At 37.1% G+C, this 23,508-nt stretch overlaps 1 protein-coding gene across 2 annotated transcripts in view; it reads right to left on the reverse strand.

The window, feature by feature from the left end:
* The window catches only part of SUPT3H (SPT3 homolog, SAGA and STAGA complex component), a 268,160-nt gene that overhangs the window by 36,688 nt on the left and 207,964 nt on the right, over positions 1–23,508 (reverse strand). For both annotated transcript variants that reach the window (XM_063317327.1, XM_063317336.1), the window contains 5 exons: positions 21,486–21,561; positions 15,781–15,893; positions 15,067–15,171; positions 13,314–13,499; positions 10,864–10,974 (listed from right to left, as the gene is read on the reverse strand). In XM_063317327.1, coding sequence (XP_063173397.1) covers positions 10,864–10,974; positions 13,314–13,499; positions 15,067–15,171; positions 15,781–15,893; positions 21,486–21,561 — 591 coding nt within the window. The remainder of the gene's footprint in view (positions 1–10,863; positions 10,975–13,313; positions 13,500–15,066; positions 15,172–15,780; positions 15,894–21,485; positions 21,562–23,508) is intronic.

Below are 23,508 nucleotides of genomic sequence, written 5' to 3' on the forward strand. Positions count from 1 at the left end.
ACATACAACCCCCCCCCAAAAATCCTATGATATCAAGATGAAAGACCACTTCATATGGAAGTCTCAATTTAGATAAAGAAAATTTAAAGTTTATCCATCCCGTAACAACTCCTTCCATAATTTATCGACATTTAAAACATCTAAAAGAGATTTAAAAGGAATTCCTTAAAATATACATTGATCTAGAGTAATACTCATTTTAACAACATCTCTTCTTCCCCATGAAAAATAAATGGGAGTTTTCAACCATCTACTGTATTTATATGTTGTTTATATAAATACCAACAGTTTGACATGGTAATGATGTTTGCCACAATTTTCCTTAGATAACATAGATCCAGCTGAAATATATAACGTCCAATCTGCAATGCTGATCAATAACACCATTACTGACACTGTTCTGTATCCCACAACTACAAATGTTAATTCCAGAAGTCTCACTGATTTTAAAGAAAGCTAGTAATACAAAATCAACCACTTCCTTAAAGATCAGAAAGCCTCCCCCATCTTAGTATTAGTTATATTTATTTACATAGTAACATATGATCTGTTCTTCTAGTGCTTATCTATCATTCTGAGTAAGTTGTAAATGAAAACCATACTACAATATAAATCTATACATGTAATTAAAGCACATGAAAAAGCACCACAAAACAATAGATTAAAAACCATTAAACAAGACAAACCACAAGCAATTTAAGATTCTCTTAAATCTCCTGCTGCAAATTATGTGACAAGATAGCAAAACAGTCTTCCACAGAAAGATGCAATGACCACCTTACACTCTTATATGACTGTATGTATGTATGTATGTATGTATGTATTTATTCGACTTATGTGGCTGCCCATCTCACACATGTGACTTTTGAATGCCATATTGTAGGAACCAACTTTTCTTTCTTGCTCTCAGTGGCTCATTTTTTTTCCGTAAAGGGCTGTTTATAAATGTTTGATCTTGATGAAGATGGAGGATCTTTCCTTTTCTGTGGCAGCATTTGATAATTTAAATGATATTACTTCTGGAATAAGATGTTTTTAAATCAACAATGATGATGATACTAATTTATAAACTGTGCTTTGGTTTTTATTGTTTTGCTTACATATAAACAAATAAATGAGCAAAATAAAAATATCCCCCCCCCAAAAAAAAATCCACAAAAGAATAGAGTTGCCTCTCATCTCCGGTAATACGCCTGAACTTGCTGTTCTAACGTAGATCTGAGAATCTGCATTCTCTAGGTAGGTGCTCGGCATAGGAGAGGAAAACAAAAAGAGGGCATCAGTATGCAGTGGGAGAAAGGCGGTTCACTTTGTATTGGAGGTACAGATACTGCCATTCTTGATATGGGAGCTGCATAATTTCTCATTAGAAAGAATTATCATTTTCATATTAGACTTGGGGGCAGACTACTGCTTACTTCTCTCTTCAACTTTTTAGGAATATTCAGTATAAGATGGAGGCTTCTTTACCTCAGATTTCCATAGAAATAAGCAACCTTAAACAGCCTGAGTTAGGATTAGCTTATTATCTCAACAGGCCATTTATGGTGGAAAGGTTGGGCTGGAGAGAACAGTTCTCTGGACAGAACTGACTCTAAATGGCTTTGTAGCATCACCGCTGTGGAAATACAACAATGCTGCTGTGGTACCAGCTCTGCCTCCACAGGGATATACACAATACTGGGACAGTGCATGACTCAGTTTGATTGAAAGGGCAGCTCTGTTAATACCGGTGGTATTTCCGGGAGTCTGCCGAATGTAGCTTGGGCAGTGCTCACAAGCAGCCATCACCTAACAGTCATCTAGACAGAAGAGTCAATATGAATGCCCTCCCATAAGGAACCTAGCTTGATCCCACAGCTAGTACATTTATTGTCAATTATTAGTTCCATTTCTATCTGACCAGCTCACTAGGTTCCGGGTAACTAACAACAATAACAATAGTAACAGAAAATCACTTTTCCAATTAGGCAAAAATGAAATGATAAACTGAAAAGCAGAAGAAAATAATGGAAAATCAACAATAAAGATGGGGGGCTGCAGTGGCTCAGTGGTTAAGACGCTGAGTCAGAGGACCATTAAGGTCAGCAGCCTGGCAGTTCAAAACCTGAGAGCGTGAGTCGGGTGACGGAGTGAGCTCCTGTCAATTTGTCCCAGCTCCTGCTAACCTAGCAGTTCGAAAGCATGCAAATGCAAGTAGATTAATAGGTACCACTTCAGTGGGAAAATAACAGGGACATGAAAGGAGCCCCCTCGAGCATCCTCTGGGCAACAGTGACATCACTGGCAAATCCTTTCAATACAGAAGCGCCTTGGTAGGTGCTTCTGACACAAAAAACAAAACAGAACAAAACAATAATCAGCTAAAACATTCCAAAGAAAAACACAGAATGCTTCTAACAGGGCTACAGCTATAGTGGCCAAAAAGGAACTCAGTGAAAGACTAGAGTTACGATCCTAGGGAGTGGGGACTGCCAAAAGTCTCAGGATAAAATTTTCTGGAACAGTTCTCTGCACAGGCACAAGCCTCCATATTCAGTGCACAGAAGCATGAACTTCGTTGTGTCAAAATATTTTTAAGCTATCAATTCTTTGTCTATCCCTTTAACCTTATGGAAGTGACTCAATCAACTATCAAAAATATTGAAGTTTTAAAATCATTGTCAGGGCAATAAAAGCTTCCATATTAACGTACAGATATATATCCCTGGGTAATTCATCAAAAACCCTTAGTTGTTTTAGAACATTTTTATTGCTTTTATTCAAAAGCCATCATTATAGTGTCCATAATGTATGTAATTAAATCTACTTTCAAATTATTCCCCAGTTCAGTATTAACTCAATTGTGCTCTGAAACATTGCTTTTCAATAGTGCTTTTTACTTGTTTTAAGATATGTGGAGCTTCTGAAACTCCTCTTATTTTAGAAGTCCTGAATACCTTTCAAAAAGTACTATTACTTCTGAAAAAAAAAATGTTTTTTTCCCCTGTAAATTCCGAAGGAGTATCTTAAGCTATTTCTCAACTGGTCATTTTCTGCATACTTTTGTACGTAGATTCAGTGTTGCATTTGAAAGAAGAAAGAAGCAGACAAGTTGATTTTTCTCATCCAGTAAGCTCCTGTGTAAGTGGTTCAGCACCGACTTAGTGAGGACCAACAGTAGGAATGTGTCTTTATCCACAGGCAGCCAAAAATGTACCATCTCATCTTGGAGTAATTTATCCAATAAGATGATTTAAGGGACAGTTCAATGGCACCAGTTTTGGAAGGCCAAAGCAGAGGGAAGGAATATAAATCAAAGGTGACTGGCAGGTAAAGGATATATGCAGCAATCAGCCAAACCATGTGCACCCTGGCACAAATTCAACAAGATCATTTATAAAAATTTTAAGTCAGGAATACACAAAAGGGGGTCTGGTGCTAACTAAATCCACAGATAGATTACACGCCACTGAAATAAACACTTCCAGATGCTGGTGTACAAAAACCTTCACAGAAAGAAATGTTTTCTTTCATAAATTTGAAGGGAGGAACCTCGGGTGAAGGGAGAGGAAAACAAGGGCTCCATACTGAGACCGGGTTTCCTACCGCTTTTACGGAACTGGTCATTTCTTCCCCAAATATAAAATGTGACATACAAGAAAACAATATGCTGAAATACAGCCCTGACTAAGTAAACTTCAATACAGTCATGTTTGGGTAACAAAAAAAAAAAAAAATCTTTGGGTCTTTTATAAAGCACTTAATTCAGATACAGCTCAACTGACAACACATCCTATTCTTACAGATGTTTGCCCTTGAAGACAATAGTATTTCTTGAAGACTGTTACACACGTACACCCCCCCCCCACACACACTATATAAGTGAAAAATTAGTAATTATGCAAATTATATAGACAGAAACAATGTTTCCACGATAAAGAGCATACGTTGTTAAGAAAGGCCGCCTAACATTTCGAAGTATGAAAATCTTCATCGTTTTTGTGCAGTTTTAGTTTAATGCTTTTAACTGGGGCAGGGAATGTTACTTTACACTGCCCTTTTTATTATACATGCTGTTATATTTGATAAAATTTATTCCCTTTATATATTTTAGTATGTTTGATAGAAAGTATATTATGACAACATGCTCTTATTTTTAAAATGCACAGTATTTTAATCGATGATGCTCTTCGGAGCTCTGTTCATTTCCAGAAATGAATCCAATCATGACAGAAATTATGCTGAGATTTCTGAATCTCGGTTGCAGACTCTTTCACAACATGGGGAGAAAATAATGAACTCATACCTGAGAAAGGCTTTCAGTGTGCAAAATCCTTTAGGTCAGAGGCAGGCAATCTTTTTGTAACTAGGGCTGATGTCATCAGAGGAGCAATGCCTAAGCTGCCTCTTTTGTTTTGTGGGGAGCTGAGAAGGGCACTTTTGGAGTATAACTGTTTTTTGTTTTGTTTTGTTTTTAAAAAGGAATTTAAAACATGTGCTGCTTATTCCCATGTTTTTGGTGTGAACTTTTACCATCATGACTAAAGGGGGCTTTTAGGAACTGTCAAAATGAAACTTGGGGGAGGCTGCACAACTTGATTAGTTGCATTAACAAGATCCTTACTATCACCAGTTATTGATATAATAGTTATTATTAACAGGATAAATGATTTAAAAATAACAGTTCAAAGGGAACGTAGAGTGTATCCAGGTAAAGGAAAAGCAAGTAGATGACACTGGTACTTTTTCAGTTCCCTTGTAGGCATTTTGTATACATTCTGATGTGGCTGTAAAAGAGAGAGTTTTCTGAGGCCCAGAAGCAATTCCAGTAGTAAATGGCATTCAGCCAGTAGAAAAAACAGCCATCCCCAGAAGCTAGCAAAGGCAACTGCTTGGGTGGGAGAAAGCTATTTAAGAAAAAAGGGTATAAAAATTAGTCAAAGCTAGAGTAAATGCCAGTAGCTGGAGAGGGTGAACCTTTGTTACCACAAATAAGATAAAAGTGATAAAAGAATTTAAACAACAATGTGTTTTTCCTACATTCCTACATTCCAAAAAACAATTTGTTTTTCCTACATACCTAAATATTCACGAAGCAGACAGAACTTCTTTTTCAAGGTTTAACTGGAAACATTTAATTTGGAAAATAATGTTGCATCAAAAGGGTATTAGAATACTTTTACCATAGCAATTTGAATTCTAAATTTAAATGGCAAAACTTGGAATACAACAATAAATGTATAAAGACATTTCTGTTTATAATTTTGCACTATTTACATTCTTATTCATTTATATACTCTCATCTATAATTATTTTGTATACTTTGCTTGCAATGTCCTATGAGAGCACAATATTTTTAAAAAGAAGTAATACTATGTATATATTTGTACAATACATTCAAAGCAGTTACCCATATCTAGACACTCAGATACAAATCAGTGGAGCAGTTTTAAAACATTCTGTGACAATTCTCTGATTTTAAATCAATATCAAGAATATATATTTTCCTCCATTCATGTTTGTGAGTTTCCTGAATGCATCTAGTTGACCATTGTATGACATGGGACTAGATCAACGACTCCTGTATTAGGAGTAGTTACACTGAACTCAGACAATATGTAAGAGTGGCAACTGAAAAGTTTTACAGTTTATGTTATGAAAATCATTAACCAATTGTTATTAACAACAAGAATGACTATACAAGCAATATCACATATTAAGTCCTAAACAGTGAAATTATAAGAGATGAAAGGAGACCAAAGAAGTCCAAACATTCTGATATTATATTATATTATATTTTATATTATATTATATTATATTACTGCAGTGCAATGTACATAATGAAAGGTTACATTATCAAAACTATGCTAAAAAGCATCTATGGTGTTCAGTTACAAGTCAGCACAACAACAGTGCTGTGTGTAGTTTTAAAATATGCATGAGCGTGTAGAAACATTCAGACAATGGCCTCAGATAAGCTAAACAAACAAATTTGTCTAGTTATTTTCCTTCTCTGTAGATACAGCCTTTGAAAAACTTAAACATGCCATTTATAGGAAATCATAGCTGATATAAAGACACTCTATATTCCACTAACTAAATGACATGTGATATTGAGATCATTAAAAGTGCCATTGGTGACACAATATATTCCCCAAACTCTAGCCAATGAATGAAGCCCCACAGATATAGTCTGCCCTTCTTTGAAAAGCCAGTGCTCAATTTTTTTCAGTTTGTGCAACTTTAAATAACAGTTTCAGGCATTGGTTTGAGCACCAAATCAAAACTGGCTATATCTGTAACACACCCACGTTGGCAGATAAACAGCTTACTCTGCAATAATTTGTTTTGAATAATAATGGAAGTGAATTCTTGGAAAGATGGAGTATTTAATTAATATGAATCAACAGCAACATTTGTACTTGGCGCCGTTATTCTTGAAAAACATGGCCGCTCTTTCTTTATTGTTAAATTCATGTAGCATTCCATAGACAAGACGTTAGCCATGTGCTTTATATTGCTTTCCATGATAGCCATCTGAACATGACAAAGTTTTTGTGTGTCCTGGCATACCACCTACAATGAGCTATTTCTCAGCTTTATATAAAGGCCCATGGTGAAAATAATCTGATGCAGACCGCGTGCATAATTAGTTCTGCACAGAAATAGTTATCATAGGGAACAACTTAGTGAAGTTTATTATGAACAGCAACCTTTAGTTTTCCTATTCTGTGTTACCTCTTGAATTAGACAGATATGAAATTCAAAGTAGGGCAAATGCTAAATAAAGAAATTACTTGGCAAATGCAGAAATCTACATATTTCTTTTAAAATAATTTCCCTCACATAGCATCACATTATTTCCAGTTGAGAATGCCAACTTATTTTTTTATTTTGTTAGAGACACCTGTTGGCTTAATGCAATAACAGCTTCATAATCTCCAAGAAACTCATGGCCTTCCACATTTTAGTGTCTCAGCATAAAGCAACATTATATTTTGATTTTGTATATTGTCAGCACAGGTGGATTAATCTTAAATCAGCAGCATGTATGGAAAAAAAAGAATTGTATCTACAAATAACACAGTCATATACTTTAAATGAAGGGGCCACTGTGGCTCAGTGGTTAAGATGCTGAGTCAGAGGACCATTAAGGTCAGCAGCTCGGCAGTTCCAAACCTGAGAGCGCAAGCTGTGTGATGGAGTGAGCTCCCATCAACTTGTCCCAGCTCCTGCTAACCTAGCAGTTTGAAAGCATGCAAATGCAAGTAGATAAATAGGTACCACTTCGGTGGGAAAATAACAGGGACATGAAAGGAGGCCCCTTGGGCCTCCCCCGGGCAATAGTGACATCACTGGCAAATCCTTTCAATACAGAAGCACCTTGGTAGGTGCTTCTGACACACACACACAAACACAAAACTTTAAATGAAGATACACTGAAGTGACTTCAGCAAAGGGAGAAAAATAATCTGTAATTATGTATGCATTGAAATTATATTTAATTGAATTACTTTTAATTTTTTTAATTTACTGTGCTAGCTTCCTTGATTGGCCTACTGAAATAGAAAGGAGGGTATAAATCAAATAAGCAAACACTGGTAAAACTTAAAGCTAATTCAGAACTGGAACTGCAATTAATGTCTTCAGTATCCATTTTCCTTGTCATTAATTGATTACATTAAGATAATATAAAACGGGATGCGGTGGCACTGTGGGTTAAACCGCTGAGCTGCTGAGCTTGCCGATCAGAAGGTCGGCGGTTCGAATCCACGTGACAGGGTGAGTTTCCGTTGCTAGTTCCAGCTCCTGCCAACCTAGCAGTTCGAAAACATGCAAATGTGAGTAGATTAATAGGTACCGCTTCAGCGGGTAGGTAACAGCATTCCGTTTAGTCATGCCGGCCACATGACCGTGGAAGCGTCTACGGACAAACACCGGCTCTTTGGCTTTGAAACAGAGATGAGCACCATCCCCTAGAGTTGGACACAACTGGACTTAACCTCAAGGGAAACCTTTACCTTTACCTAAGATAATATAGCCTCTTCTGAAAGCTTCAGGAAAGGAATCATTTATAACATTTTAGAACTAAAGCTACTGTATGTTATGGATAAAATCTATTAATTTTCCTTCTTCATCCAATTTTGAAAGAACCAGGCACATTAAAATGCAAGGAAGACAGAACAGTTGATCACTCTACAGTTAGAAAGGAAGATGAGCTGACATAACTGTCAAAATTTTCTAAGTCTATGGTATGAAACATAAATTTTAACATGATTTTAGGACTTCAGTTGGTTCACACTTGCTATTATATTCAATATTACTAATACTCAATCTTGTTAACATGTTCAGTCATTCTATTAAAAGCAAACAAAAAACCCCAATCAGACAGCCCGTGTTGAAATGACAGTAGACTCAAAATGGACTTGGTTTTCCCCATCAGCCTTCCAAGGTACTGGTGTCAGTAGACCAGGTCCATAAAGAAAACTCATCAGCCATTTTGGGACTGCATCAGCCAGCCAGCCCTGCTGCCCGCTTTCCAGGAAAAGGAAGGTGGGAGCCAGGTTGTCTTTGCTAATTACTCACAACTCCTGTGTGCGTTATTGATAACAAACTGTTAATGGGCAAAGCCCAAATTTAGGCATGAAAGACAAATCACAAAGTCAGGCAGAAGCCCCGGAGCCACCAATCTGGCTCAAGCCAAGAGTTCAAAAGGCGAAAACCACTTTGGGCAAATCCCCTGTTGTAACGCCCTTAAGATGTTTTACACAGATATTTTTGCATACAGACCTAACAGGGAGGACTCTTGAAGTCGAATCCCTGAAGCACCTCTATGCCATGAGTTCCCCCACGGAAAACACCAACCCAGAAACTGTAAGAGGGACTTCAGAGGAAGTTTAGCATCTTCCTCAACCTTTCCCACCCCCTGCAACTGCGCTCTAAAGTAGGTAAGACTATGCATATATTGATGCGGGACTATATTACAACTTAAAGCTTAGAATTTATAAATTCGTATGTGATTGCAAATTGCAGTAATGCAAATTGTGCATTATTCCCTTATTTTATTTTCTTGGAGTACTTATGATACCTTTTGTGAAGTTCTTACTAAAAAAAGAAGCTAAATTCTTTTGGTTCTCTAATGAACTTTATCTCATTTTCTGTGTGGGCATCAACTCTCCCATATACTAAGGCAAGTAGAAATTGTCCCACAGTCAGCTTCTATCCTGAAGCATATTGTCTGCGGTGTGATTTATCCATGGAATATCCTGCTCCTCAGTCACCACTCCAGGAGGGGACTGAGAAGAGGTGCATTGTTACATCTGAACCTGACAACTGTAGGCAGCACTAGAGCCGTGGAAGTCATATTCATACAACCGCTCCCCATCTGAATTGAGCTTTCAATTCTGTCCTGTCAAGAAACTTATGCTCCACTGAATTCAACTTAATAGATGTCTAATATTTCAGATCCCTTTAGGACTTGGGGCAAGAAAGAACTGACAGACCAAGATTTTATTACTGTGTCTAAGATGCAATTCTATAATATAAAAAATAAATATTAGAATAAGTTTCCTTAGATAATGAGTCAAATTCTGTTAACAAAACTGGGCCATCAACGGTGCACATTACACTTAGCAACCTTTGCCCACTCAGTAATTTTTAGCTGGTTTCTTCTCCCTTCACCCAAATTTAGAATGAAAAGGATGTCTCCTTTGTTATAATGTAATATTATTGGATACAGTCATTTCATCCAAGAAATACATCTCAGGGTTTTGAATACTGCATATGTATTATTTATTTAAGTACTGAAGTTCCAATTCTTTTATGAAAGTCATCCAGACATATTCCAAAGATGCCAATGTGTGCATGTTTAAAAGAAAAAGGGAGCTTGTCCAGGTTTTAGGGCCATGCAAATCATTCCAAAATGATGCTTCTTTTTATGGTTCCTTCTAGTTCCCTCTAGTTAGAATAGAATTATAAATATTAGTAATAATAGTATCTGAACAGACTGGTAGAGAATATCGTATTGACAAACACTATGGAACATTTTTGTAGAGTCCTTGATGCTCTCTGAGCTTGGTTGCTTGCTTGCAGCCGTTTCATTACCTGACTAAGTAACATCATCAGTGCTAGTGAGCATGGGGTTTGCTCCCTGTTTATATACAGTAGCTTGCCAGGCCAAACCCCCAGCAGCTTGCCAAACCCCATGCTCACTAGCAATGATGATGTTGCCTAGTCAGGCAGTGAAACGTCTGCAAGCAAGCAAACAAGCTCAGAGAGCATCAAGGACTCCACAGTTCATCCCTGAGCTACATACTGTATATTCTCTTCTATTGAAACATTTTTGGGCAGTTTTCTGACACCACTTTTATCCTTTATAAATGGAAATTCTTTGAATATTTAAAAAGAAATGGCTAATTTTAAACACCATTTTATACATGTGGAAGTAATATACTTTTTCAGTTACATCTGTAAGATACTTCTTTGAGTACATTATAATACTGTAAAATGGTTTATGAAGGCCAAGTCCTTAGGAACCTTTAAATGTGTCAATTAAGGAATTAAACTTTGTTAGAAGACTTATCGATCAACTAATTTTAGAATATTTTCTCTTACAGTATTATTTAAACTTTGTTGACACTAGGAGTACTCCAAACAATAATAATTCATCATTAAAATATTTAAAATAAAAACCCTCTTCCTTTGCCCCAAATAAAAGAAAAATACTGTTTTATTCCCCCAAAGAATTATGCCATTTTAAAAGAAAACTAGAGTTGCCACAAATTGCACTCAACAATTCCAAGGCTTCTTCATTTGACCACTTGAAAATCAAACTTCTCTAAGATTATAAATATAGCTTCTTAAAACTTTGTTATTACATACTGTGTAAGGGGAAAGGGGCCCAATCTTGTGGCCGTAGCGTCGAATGGCCTCTCTGATGTGGGCAGGCTGGATGGCATCACTCTGGGCCTCTGTACCACAAGCTGCAGTGCTCTGCAACAACAACAAAAAAAGCACATTCATTGTGACTAAATCAAAAACACACAACAAGCACACAATGTGAATTAATTAAGAAAATTGATCTTTATAAGGTTGACTTATTTCTTTTCTTCTGAAGAGACAATTGTTGTCTCACAGTTCATATTAAAATAAAACCCAAACATCCATGAAAAGCGCAAAGAGGAAAGTTTACTTATACAACACATGAAGAACAGGAACAAGAATAGCATTTTCCTTGTGCTTGGGGCTACTTTTGAAGCAAGCAACTTTTTCTGTCCACAGAGGCTGTCCATAAAAAACAGAGTAGGGGAACCTCTGTGCGCCAACAGTTTGGGCTTAGAGTGGGATCACCAGGTTTATTGCTTCTGATGGTACGGAGAGCCTGGCTTTTCCTTTATGTCAGGAAAGTGAATGCATTCATTGTTTGGTATCATTAACCCTAGAAAATTTCTTCTAATTTTCCTAAAGGGTAGAGTCTTTTTTCTCCCACTCTAACTGCAATTTTGTAAAAATTGCAGTTGTGAAGCTTTCTTAGTAAGTCAAGTGATACCAGTGCTTCAGATTTTATTTGACAAAGAAAAGACTGCCGCTCTGATTTTGCCACATTACTCTTATTACGTGATTCAGACTCTGTAAAGTAGATTTGTTATACTTTCAGTGATTGCTGAAATGCCCAATGTATGATGATAGAATCTCTTCTGATACTGATAGGGATTCCCAGCTGAATGAGATCTCAATTTATCCTGTGTTTGCAAATGTCCATACTGTGCCCCCCACAAAGCATGTGTGTGTGTGTGCGTGTGTGTGTAATGTAGCAGTATGTACCTGTGGTGCCAAGCTAACATAAATTTATTCTGCTCAAAGACTAGTAAAATTTTCTGGAGGAGGCTTTGTTGAGCAATGTTTACTATCCCATACAGACTACTTATCTATGATTCTGGGATTTACACAGTATTTTATTTTAAAGCAGCATTTTTGTCAGACTAGAAATTATGATAAATCATTTCTAACAACCCAAACTTATTTTATTATTTTATATTATTTATCTCATTTATTTATTTATCCATTAATTTATTATTTTGTTATTATTTTAAAACCCAATTATTAAATTACTATTATACATAGGACCCCTTCTTTTGAATGATAAAATAACAATCAATATTATTACTAGGACCACTTCTTGCAGATGAGAAGCTTGTGAACAATTACTGTTGATATTAAGGTTCATTCATTTAATTCTTTATCTACGGCTTTCAGAGCCTTTTCAAAACAATACAATCTAATATAACAAGGAGGAGGAGTGTAAAACTTCATTAAAATCCAATCTCAAACATTTGAACCACTAAAAAAAGTTTTTTAATGGATTTGGGGAAAAAAAATCCTGTCCAAGACGAATCTTCACGGGAAAATCACTCCAAAACTGCACAACAGTAAGGAAACTGATCTTGCTGAAGCACAGTCATAAGATTCATCTAAAATGGCTGTCAGACCTCATATAGACAAAGCATAATTTCAAAGCATCTTAGATTTCCATATGCATTCCATTACAATGTCCATTTGGCATTACACATTTGGCAGCACAAAAATGAAACATGTGCCAGGGATTAATTGATTGATTTATATTTAATCAAATGCCAACAACTTTGGGTGGCTTACAAAAAGTTAGAAACAGTAAAAACTCAAACATTAAAAGACAACCCTGCTAAGGAGGAATAGCAGAATTATACAGTATATGCTATACTTTCCACAGTGATTAGCTGGGCCTCACACCATCCTACTCTATCTATGCCTTAGTTTGATAGTTTTTATTTAGTTGATTCATATTTCACCTTTCTATTCAGACTGGATTCCCAAGGCAGCTTAGATCTTAAAACAATCACACAAAAAAACACAAAATAGAAATGATTATATTTCAGTGAAACAGGTAGCGACTCGGACCCACAGCAGAAATGTGCTTCAGAGGGGGCACGGGTGTGCTTGCTGTACCTGTCAGTGCCTGCTTACAGAAGGCAGAAATTGAGGGCAAGGCAGCGTATTGTGTAGCTTGGTAGTGATGCAGGAGAAGTACCTGATAAGCAGGTCATCTCTAGAAGGACGTCTCCTTTAGACCTTACGGTTCAGACAGATCCTTAGCAGTTACTTCCAAGCACCACTCGGAGTTTGACTAGATGGTCTACAAGCTCCTTCAGTACTGTGTTTAATAAAACACTGAAGCATCTTGAAAAGCCTGCACACCCCACATACATTGCACAGGTAAGGTAAGTTTTTCCACAGTACAGAACACAATTTGGGAGGAGCTGAAATATTTGATTCTCTCACCAACTTTAACCTACTTTTTTCCTCTTTCGCTGCTTGACTTTGGAGGAATCTTGTCCAGTGCTGCCGTTCCCCATGGTCCCAGACTGAATTTTCCCAAGGTACTGTGGGCCTGTTGATGGAAGTGTGGGTGTTGGTGGTGGAGTATTATCAGGAGAGTCTGGATTGCTCTTCATACTTGCAGGCAGCCCTAAAACATGCATCTAAAAAGACAAAATTATTCCTTTGCCAATAGTTCTCTGAGTACATATACCAGTAAGTTCCATGATTTAGTGGTAGAAGAACATGTCAGAAATTGGGGCATTCCAACTACTACATTTCTTTCTGGAGCTACTTCCCCCCAACCCCTCCCCCAATAATCCAGTGGAAGGATCCAGTATAGTATATATAGATAGCATCCAGTATGTTTTTGCTCTCCATACTACAAAAACTTCTGCTTAGCTAGTTTGGTGGCAAGCAAGGATTGGGAGGTCTGGGGGACCATTTGATAATATGACAATAATATCATAATACTCGATTAAGCTTCATCACTGGATCTAAACTTATTCTAAAATATACCCAAAATCATGGAATTTGAATCCAAATCTTTCTGGTGGAAGTCTAATAGTGCCCACTATACACAATGGTATTTCATAAGATACACTTTCAGAAGATATTCATTATCCCTGCCACCAGAAAAAGGGCTTCCATTTCTAACATAAAATGGCAACCATAAATAAATGTAGGCATAGATGGACTCTATTTGGTTACTGCACTATAGCCAATAATAATAATAATAATAATAATAATATTAATAATAATAATAATAATAATTTTAAAAGAAGGGCTATAGATTGATCTTTCTTCTCAATCTATTGCAAGGAAGAAAGGCCAAGAGATTCCTTAGCAATAGAGTAGGTGTCAGCCCTTTGAGGTATATCAGATTAGGAAACCAGAGTTATGAATGCGAATACTACTCTCATTATAAGGTTACAGTAACAGAATCTTGCAAGTCTGAACGTGCTCCCCCCTCCCTCCCCTTGTCTACTTGAGAACTAGGGAGGGTCATGTCTAGGATGCTTTTTCAGGTTACATTTCTGCCCTGGACTCAGAATTCTTTTATCTGACTGGTGTGTTGGTTGCGGTTCTTCCTTGTGTTCCTCAAGGTTATTTCTACTGCCTTTTACAGTAGGTACAGGCCACACATAGGCCTGACACTTCCTATTTGGACCTCACAAATCATCAGATTTTTTTTATTATTTGGCGGCTTGAAGAATCATTAAGGGGTGAATTAGCTGCAGGGAACTTTACAGAAACTGAAAGGCACCCAATACACCCCTTCAATATTCCCAAATATGTTTCCCATTTGGAGCCAGTTTTAAGGGGCCCAATGAGAGCATGCTTCAGGCACAACTTCAACTCTTCCCCCTAACCTACTCCCACCCCCCACCCCCCATGTATCTGAATGTTTCCTTTCTGATGCACAACATCACCAATCACATCCCCTGTGGCAGGGCAAAAGGTCCTAGGGCAGCCCCAGGAGGAAAAAGAATTGCCCACCTCTGCAAAGGAGCAGTTGAATAAATGTTTTAGCATATATAATTAATTCCTCCCTATAGATTCACTTGTATGGAGAAAGACATGGCGGGAAGCCTTTCAGGAAAAGTGATTTAGACCCCTTAGATAGTCCTATTATTGAAATATAAGTCCTTGTAATGATATATCAATTAAATTAATAAACTATATACTATAAAGTAAGCTATAAACTAGAAACATTAAGGTCATATTTACCTCAGAATTGTGATGCTGTATAAAAGTAGCAGATATTGCATGACTAAAAGGATCACCAGCTTTTGGTACCATGTCCTGCTTGACCAAAAGGGCCAGGTCCACCAGCTAAGGATAAATAGCATTAAAAAATTAACAGATGGAAATATTAATTTGATTGCCTATTAGTTAGTATAGGCTGCAGTAAAAAAGAGAAAAGCCGTTAACATTTTGATATCAATTTAGTCCTGGAAAGTATTAGAGGCATGTGTTTTTTGCCTTTTGATGAAGATACTAAGTTTCCATATTAATTTGCAATGTGGACATGCAAAATGTTCTGTGCCCACACCATCCGGCATTTGGAGCAGCCCGTTTTGGGTAGTCCATATCTAGATGTGTGGGCCTGAAATAAGCATGTTTTCAGCAGAAGTATTTCAGGGTTGGTGGAATGGGAGAAAAGCAAGGCCACACAGCTGGTGGAGATAAGGCACTGTGAAGATCAGAAGGAAGGATGGGCAAGCCGGTTGGATGTTCCACCCTTGACTTGAAGGGTGATGGCAGTGGCATGTGGCATCTAAGGGGAGGTGGGGAAACAAAAGCATTGGGAAGATCTGGGAAGAGGTGGCCAGGTTGATGGAGTACACTGTGGCTGCTGTACATGATTGTCCTCAAATTCAAATATAATTAAATGGCATCTTCTGCTAAAATCATCTGAAATATAAACATATTCTCATTTACCTGTGCTACTGTCTCATATGCTAAATAAGCCAGCATTTCCATAGCAATTGCATTTGGTTTTATTTCCATGCTACTACAGTCCAACCAGTCTCGAAACTTGGAGGCTTTCTTGGCTGTATTGAAAACAACATAAAAGAATATTAACCTGTGTCTTCTGTCTTCCATTGTTTCTTATGAAGAGGAAGAGCTTGTAACCTCTGATGTAAGTGATGGAATCCAACCTTTAGGATTCTGAATTCATTGACTAATATACAGTGAGGGAGCCAATATTGTACACCAATGAAACAATGAAATCCCACCTCTATCTGCAAGAATCTTCTCAGTTCACATATACAGAATATGACGATAATAAAACCGATCACTCTTACATGCTCCAGGAAGGATTGCTGAAATAGAGTATTCTGAATGTTGTTTGTATGTTTTATACTAATTAGCTAATTAGGCATCTCTCCTATTATACAAGTTCGTAAAACATCAAGTAATGGACACATGTGTTCTATGCATTCTGTAAAAATATACAATAATGTTTCTTCACCTAAATTCTATGGTATTCCCAGCATTACCAAATCTGTCGCAATCCATTTTTTTGCTTGCCTATTCAGATTCAGAGGTAAACATCTCTATCTCTACCTCTATCTATCTATCTATCTATCTATCTATCTATCTATCTATCTATCTGTTTTATTTATTTATTTTAAAAAATGGATATTCTGCAATTTCATATTAAATGATTTCAAAACAGACTATGGAATACATAGACAACACAGATCAGCTGGAGTTGGTGACCTTACACTAATAAAGTGAAGAAGCTGGGCATCGCACAGGATTTTATTTTTAACTGTATTTTTATTCCCTATTGTTCCTTTTTTGTGGGGAGGAGGGATAGTCTTAAATACAGAGTCACTGCCCTTTTGGATAAATGGATAATAACATTAAAAGAAATGAAAACTTATGTACACTTTAATATATATATATATTTAGTATGCCTCTTTTCTTTTTAAAAAAGGTCGGTCTGGCATGTTAAAAACAGAAGTAGAAATGTTATTTACAAAGCACACTGAAGATCCTACAGTCAGATAATTTTCAATTCGAAGGGCAGGTGATCTGTTCCTCCTACATTGCTTACAGGCTGGAATTGGGGACAGGGGAGCACAAGTTAATATGGAACGATTGTATACAGTGGGTGTCTATGTGAGTTCTACTAAGCAACTGCAGTATCTCAGAAAACAGTGTGTTTTTATCTAAGTATTTTTCCAAGTTCAAATTTTCAATACTATTGTCGGAAATATATATATTTCCGACAATAGTATTGAAAATCAAGTGTATCGTTATCAGGTGTACCCTTGATTATAATTAGAAGGTGCAAAATGCAAGGTTATCACATTTTAAGATGATGAATTTTCACTTAACCATTTACAGATGCTTAAACTGAACTCACAAAAAAGCACAGGAAGAGCAAAAACACTATTTACAGACCAAACTTCTCTGCTGTTTGACATTTACCGAGGACACAGTTGTGGATGTGTCATTTATTTTTCACAATGTGATCCTCAAGTGAACCAGTCATTTCTCCAAATCAAATGCTTGTTATGGAAAACAAGATAAGTGCCTTTCATTTAAAGGCACTTTTGTGCTTTCATTTATCACTGACACACCATGTGCTATTTTGTCATGTTTTTTATGACTCCTTCAGTGTGCTCTTTCTCTCCCTCTGACCTCTAAGCTCTTAGCATTATCTGACTGTTTCTGTAGTGAGTTTTTATTATTGTTTTGTGACAAAGACCCTTAATTTAGTATCCACTGTAACACTGCCCCACAACTACATTTAATCTGTTGGGCTCTCCTCCTCCCTCCCCCACAAGTGCTTGTAAATGTAATGTTTTCCCCTTACTGTTTGGTACAATAGCAGCATATACTCTTATTTAAAAATAAGCCCTGTGAAAAGAAGCTACTTATTTTTAATTCAGGAAACTTGTTTAGTAGAAGTTCACTAATTTCAAATAACAGAAACAGAATTTGACCCATCACTAACTAAACTTTCTCAGGCCTTTCTAATGAGAGACAGGCTGTTGTTCTAAGATTCCCCAAAATCAGTTTACACTTACATAGAGTTGAAAGGCAGGTATTGATCTGACACCAAAATACCTAATAGTATTCTATATGAATGAAGTAACAGATAATCAAACTTATTTTGTTATTTGAAAATATAGGGGGCATATGGAGTAACTTTATGGGGTTAGTTAAATAATTAATAACTGGCTGTAGATTTAAAACTAATCCCAACTTCAGTTGTACTTTTCCTTACTATTAATGATCCCTTTAACTTGTCACCCCATTCTGCTGTTTTTAAGTAGATCCTTGAATGATCATGCTTTTATTATTTCTCTATTCTTTTCCCCCCAAAATAGGGGGAAAAATATGCAAAATTGTTCCAGGGTTTGGGAGTTAAATATCAAGGGCTAAGCAATCAGTATCATGTGTAACCAGTTTCTTCATGAAATTTGTCAAATCATACTATCATTCTGTAGATGAACATGTACAGGAAGGTTAATACAAAAAGAAATCTTATGGAGGGATCCTCATGTTCATCTGTAGTTCAGTGAGAGAGACTCAGTGAATGTGAATTTACTCTCACGCTCTCTTTAACAGCCTCATGTTTTGATGATGGGCATTAACTGGGCTTACCAGACAAAGTAGAATCCTCTGGGGGAAAAAAAATAACTAAGAGATGGTGTCATTATTGCAAGGTAGGCACAAATGCATTGTTTTCTCTCCTGTCCCAGCACTAAAATTATTTATTTTTTAACAACTACCAACTTGCAAAATATTACTTCTGAGAGTAGAATTCCTACTACAGAGCATAAAAATGTAGCAAGTCACTTTCATGCTTTGATATATAATACACAGGCAATGCTGCTTTATGGAAAGAGAGGAAGTAATGTGTGCTAGAGACTAGCGATGGGTTTAAGCATAAAGGAGGGAGGGCTTTTCCCCTGTAGACACAGCTTTTGGTTGAGAACCACCTAGATTTGTCTGGGAAAGGCAAAGCCAACTTCACTGGCTTGAACTGAGGTAAAAGGCAATCATTCCACCAGCCAAAAAAGGATGCCAGTATGGTTCTAGGAAGCTATACATGAACATGGGGTTGAGAACCCACCCTTCCCTCAGGCCTCCCAATAAGGACTGGCATGCATTTACTGCCTCTCCCATGTTATAAAAGTAAGTATCCAAAGTTATTTAAATTCATATTTACCTGCTATCACAATACATGTGGATTGAAAATAGCAATCCTTCTCTCTGTGATTCTTCAGTCTTGAGCTATCAAGATTTCAGGAAGAGTAATAAGGAGTTTCTGGGCTCCAGGCTGGCCGCTGGCTACCTCACTAGGAAATACTATAACAGCTTTGGGTGCAGACTGAGAATTTACCTGGGCAATAGTCTTAAAGGCTTTGGCTTCTGTTTAATTATTAATTCTGACTGATTTATCTTTTAGTTTTGGGCTGGCATTAGTCAGCTGGCCATTTGGCTGCTGCCTACAACTTAGCTCTTCCAGTTTGTCTAATTCAAGGGAAAAATATATATATATAAAACCTAGAAACATGGACCTACAGTATATCACTTCTTCAAGTCCTGCAAAGTGGAAAAGGTAAAACTGAGCTGCTAACCTCACTGGACATGTGGCATCTGCAGCAGTTGTGACGTATTGGACTTCCAGTGCATCACAACTGCAGTATGATCGTCATGATAGATTCTCACTTCTGTTTATTTATCATCTTTGCCTTCTGCTTTCATAGACTGATTGCACAAGGTAGGAACTGAATCCGGTAATCAGAATTAGGCAAACGCCATAATATTAACTATAAAGAGACAATTCGCTTCTCTATAAGGTAGAGCTTTCTGTGACAGATTATCAGGGTCCCTTCACCATCCCTTAGCAAATTGCTGCATCCTTCTAATGCTCCAGGCTGCTCAATGTATTTATGAGATCCTAGTGGAAACCAACCAAGCAAACATCTTCTCAAATTGTATATTACCTTCATGGCCTATAAGACTATTTCAGAGCTAGCACGTTCCAAACTCCAAATGATAACTGACTGAGAACGTCATACACATACTGATTGCTTCTGGGAACTGGCACATCCATTTCACAACAAATGTTTGAACATTCTACCATATCTATGCAACAACCTTACTCTTGGGTATTTTGGGGACTAATCCCGTTTGTTTGAGGGGGTGGGGTGCCTTCGAGTCAGTGTTGACTCCTGGTGACTGCCTGGACAAATCTCTGCAGTTTTCTTGGCAAGATCTCAGAAGTCATTTGCCATTGGCTGCTTCCTGGGTCTGAGAGAGAATGACTGGCACAAGGTCACCCAGCTGGCTTTGTCCCTTAGGTGGGATTGGAACTCAAGAGTCTCCCAGCTTCTAGCCTGATGCCTTAACCACTACACCAACTGGATCTCTCAATCCTGGTATAGTGGGACCTGAAAAATGATGCTCAATACAGTGAACCTGGAGGCTATAGATTGGAGCAAGGCTTGGCAATATTTTGAGGCCAACAAACACATTTAGAATTTGGGAGACTGTTGAGGATACTTTTACATAAGGGTGTCATGTTAGACATGGCCATTCACAAAGTTAAATGTTACTTAAAGGAAAAGTATCAGTGATGTAACTTGCTCCTACTAGTCTCCCCAAAGAATGAAGTTTACCACCCCAGTTTACATTTGCCATTTTCCCCCCTGATTTTGTGAGTAAAACACCAGGCTTCATACCAGCATTATTTGATTTTCTAATACTATGGGGCTAGTGTCATTTTTATAAATAAAGATAATACTGGAAGCTGTTCTTTGCTTTGCAGCATGCCAGCTTCCTTCATTTTATTTCAGAAATAATAATAGTAGGAAGTAAGTAGGAAGCAGGCACGCTGATACCTAGAAGCATTATACTGCCTATTCCAGGGACAGAAAGCTTTTTCCCCTTCCAAATTCTGTCATGAATATGCAGGTGGGAAGGGGAATGTGCCACCCTTTCTTTATATAAAACTACATCCTGTTATCTACGCATTAACTGTCTAAAGCTACAATATTTTAAGGTACATATCTATAATCAGAATTGCATTGACCATCAGGAGGCACTGCGTAACTGGTTTCGTCCTTATTGGGACTCTTCAGATGCAGGTAGCCAGATGTTATGTTATGGGGTTCAACCCTCTACTGGAAATCAAACTCATTTGGTAAAATAACATCTGGCTACCTGCATCTGAAGAGTCCCAAAAAGGAAGAAACTGGCCATGTAATGCCTCCTGATGGTCAATTTAACTGAAAATAACATAGGATATACATTCTGTAAAAATAGAGAAATTCCTCCTGCCTCTAAGAGGGGTGTTTGGAAGTCATGCAAAACCCCATACATGGGAGCATGGTATCTTGTAACACCTATACCTCGAAGCGAATATTTGTAGCTCAGGGTTAAACTGTGGAGTCCTTGGTGCTCTCTGAGGGAGTGGGCCTCTTTGCACTGAAGATGTTGCCTAGTCTGGCAATGAAACATCTGCAAGAAAACAACAAGGCTCAGGGAGCACCAAGGACTCCACACCTATGTATATCTTTCTCCTCTGAGAGTTTAAGGGAAGGTGGACTGTGTATGCCATTCTAACAGTGCTGCTAAAATCATAGCTCAGTTTAATATTCTTACACAATACTTACAAAAGCTCAACTGACGACTTTCACAGAATTCTGCATATTGTGCTGAGTCCATCACTCGTGCTTGTCTTTCTGCTCTCTGAAAAATGTTATGAATATTTATTATTCACCCCCAGAAATTAGTAAATGCATACTACACCCAAAAACGTCCTCACCACCATAGACCTGATATAATTCTCAGTATCAAAAACTTGTGAATCTAACATTAATACAACTCTACCCTACCTTTCTTCCATGAATCAAAGGGTGATGTGATATACATATACACATACACATCTCTTCCAACCTTCATTTTAATGTTTTTACTCGACCAGCTATGATCATGTTATAACATTGTAAAAGGATATGACATCTCACTGGATCAGCCTAGCTTAACCATAATCCCACGACCTTTTGTTATACACATGATTTGTTTATTATATCAGCATAATGATAAAATGGGACACCTGGAAAAACAGTAATGAGGTCTCTTTGCCTAAATTTTCTTTCTATAGTCTGAAACAAAGCAAGAAAAAAGAACAGTGCTGGAATGAAGGAAAAAATAATATGTGACTATCTTAAAGTAGGACGTAGAGTCATCATGACAAATTAATGAAAAAATACTCAACTTGCTACATATATTAAGCTCTCTCATTGCTGTTAGAAACTTTCCCCCCCCCTACAGCTGGTGCTGTTTCCCACTTTAATTTATTCTTTTTATTCTCATTCTGCTCAACTTTATTTGCTTATACTGCCAGCCAGCTTAATTCAATATGCTGAGAGAATATCGTACATGGTTCTTTTTTGTAGATGCTATGACATTACCCTTTCAGATGCAACTTCATGAATTTGGCCTCAGAATAATGCAAGTTATTATTGTTAACGAGATTAAACCAGGCCAATAAAGGAGCAAGAAGAAAGAAAATGTTGATCAGAAGAACATTGCCTAGACACATCATAGAAAGCTGATTTACCAATGAGACAGGGGTTTGAACATGAAATGAATAGCTTCAACTCAACCCTAACTGGAGTCCGCTTGTTTGAGATCAAGAATGATAACAGATAATATTAATGAAAGATTAGTCAGATGTTCATTAAAGCTTGGCTTAAATCCTGTAGCTCTGAAAGGACAAACTAGAATCTGTTATTTTTGCTTCATTTTACCCCTAGGAAAAATATACACACACACACACACACACACAGAAATAAGCTATATTATAAAGTATGTACTTAGTGGCAGTATTTATTTATTCTGAGCAGCTAAATAAATAATTTATGTAGCATAGAGTGCAGGAAAATATTTTAAATGTATTTCATAGTTCATAATGGATAATGCAATTAATAAACATTGGCACTACATTATATTTTATATTAGTATCAGACACTGAAAATAGCAACCATATGAAGGCCAAAAAAGATTGTGATTCAACCTGGAATCTTTCTTCTTGATACAATGTATATGAGCAACAAAAACTAGGGGTGACTTAATTAAATTCAGTGTTTAGTGAAGATATGCTGATAAATTGCTTACTTATATACATTAAATAGAAACACTTTCTCTTCCCCTCAAACTGTTTATCAGGAAACCTAGCTCATTTCTGCATCAGCAATATACTAAAGTCAGATAATAAAATATGAATTACATTTAAAAATTAACTAAAAACCTTAAAATTAACAATTTTAAACCCACCAGATAAAATATGTTCCCAACAACAAATAAGAGAAGAATACAACATATTAAATTCAGTAACTAATAAGCCTCAAAAACCTCTCTGGAAAAGAAATGTCTTTGTCCGCCAACTTCAGCTGAGGGATCCCAAACGAAGCAAGTTCAGCTTCTTAAGGGCAGGAAGTTCCAGAGATTGTAGATGAGAAGTTCTTTTTCCAATGCCCATCAAACATGCCTCTTCGCAAAAGATAAAGAGAAGGAACTTTCCAAAGACCTACACTCTCACATCTACAGTTTAGTTTCCTAATTTCAAACACTCCTTCATTATATAAACATTATGATGATCACAGATAAGGTTCTAGGAGGAAAGCACTGCTA

This window comes from Candoia aspera, chromosome 1 (assembly GCF_035149785.1).
Source record: "Candoia aspera isolate rCanAsp1 chromosome 1, rCanAsp1.hap2, whole genome shotgun sequence".
NCBI classification, from domain to species: Eukaryota; Metazoa; Chordata; class Lepidosauria; order Squamata; family Boidae; genus Candoia; species Candoia aspera.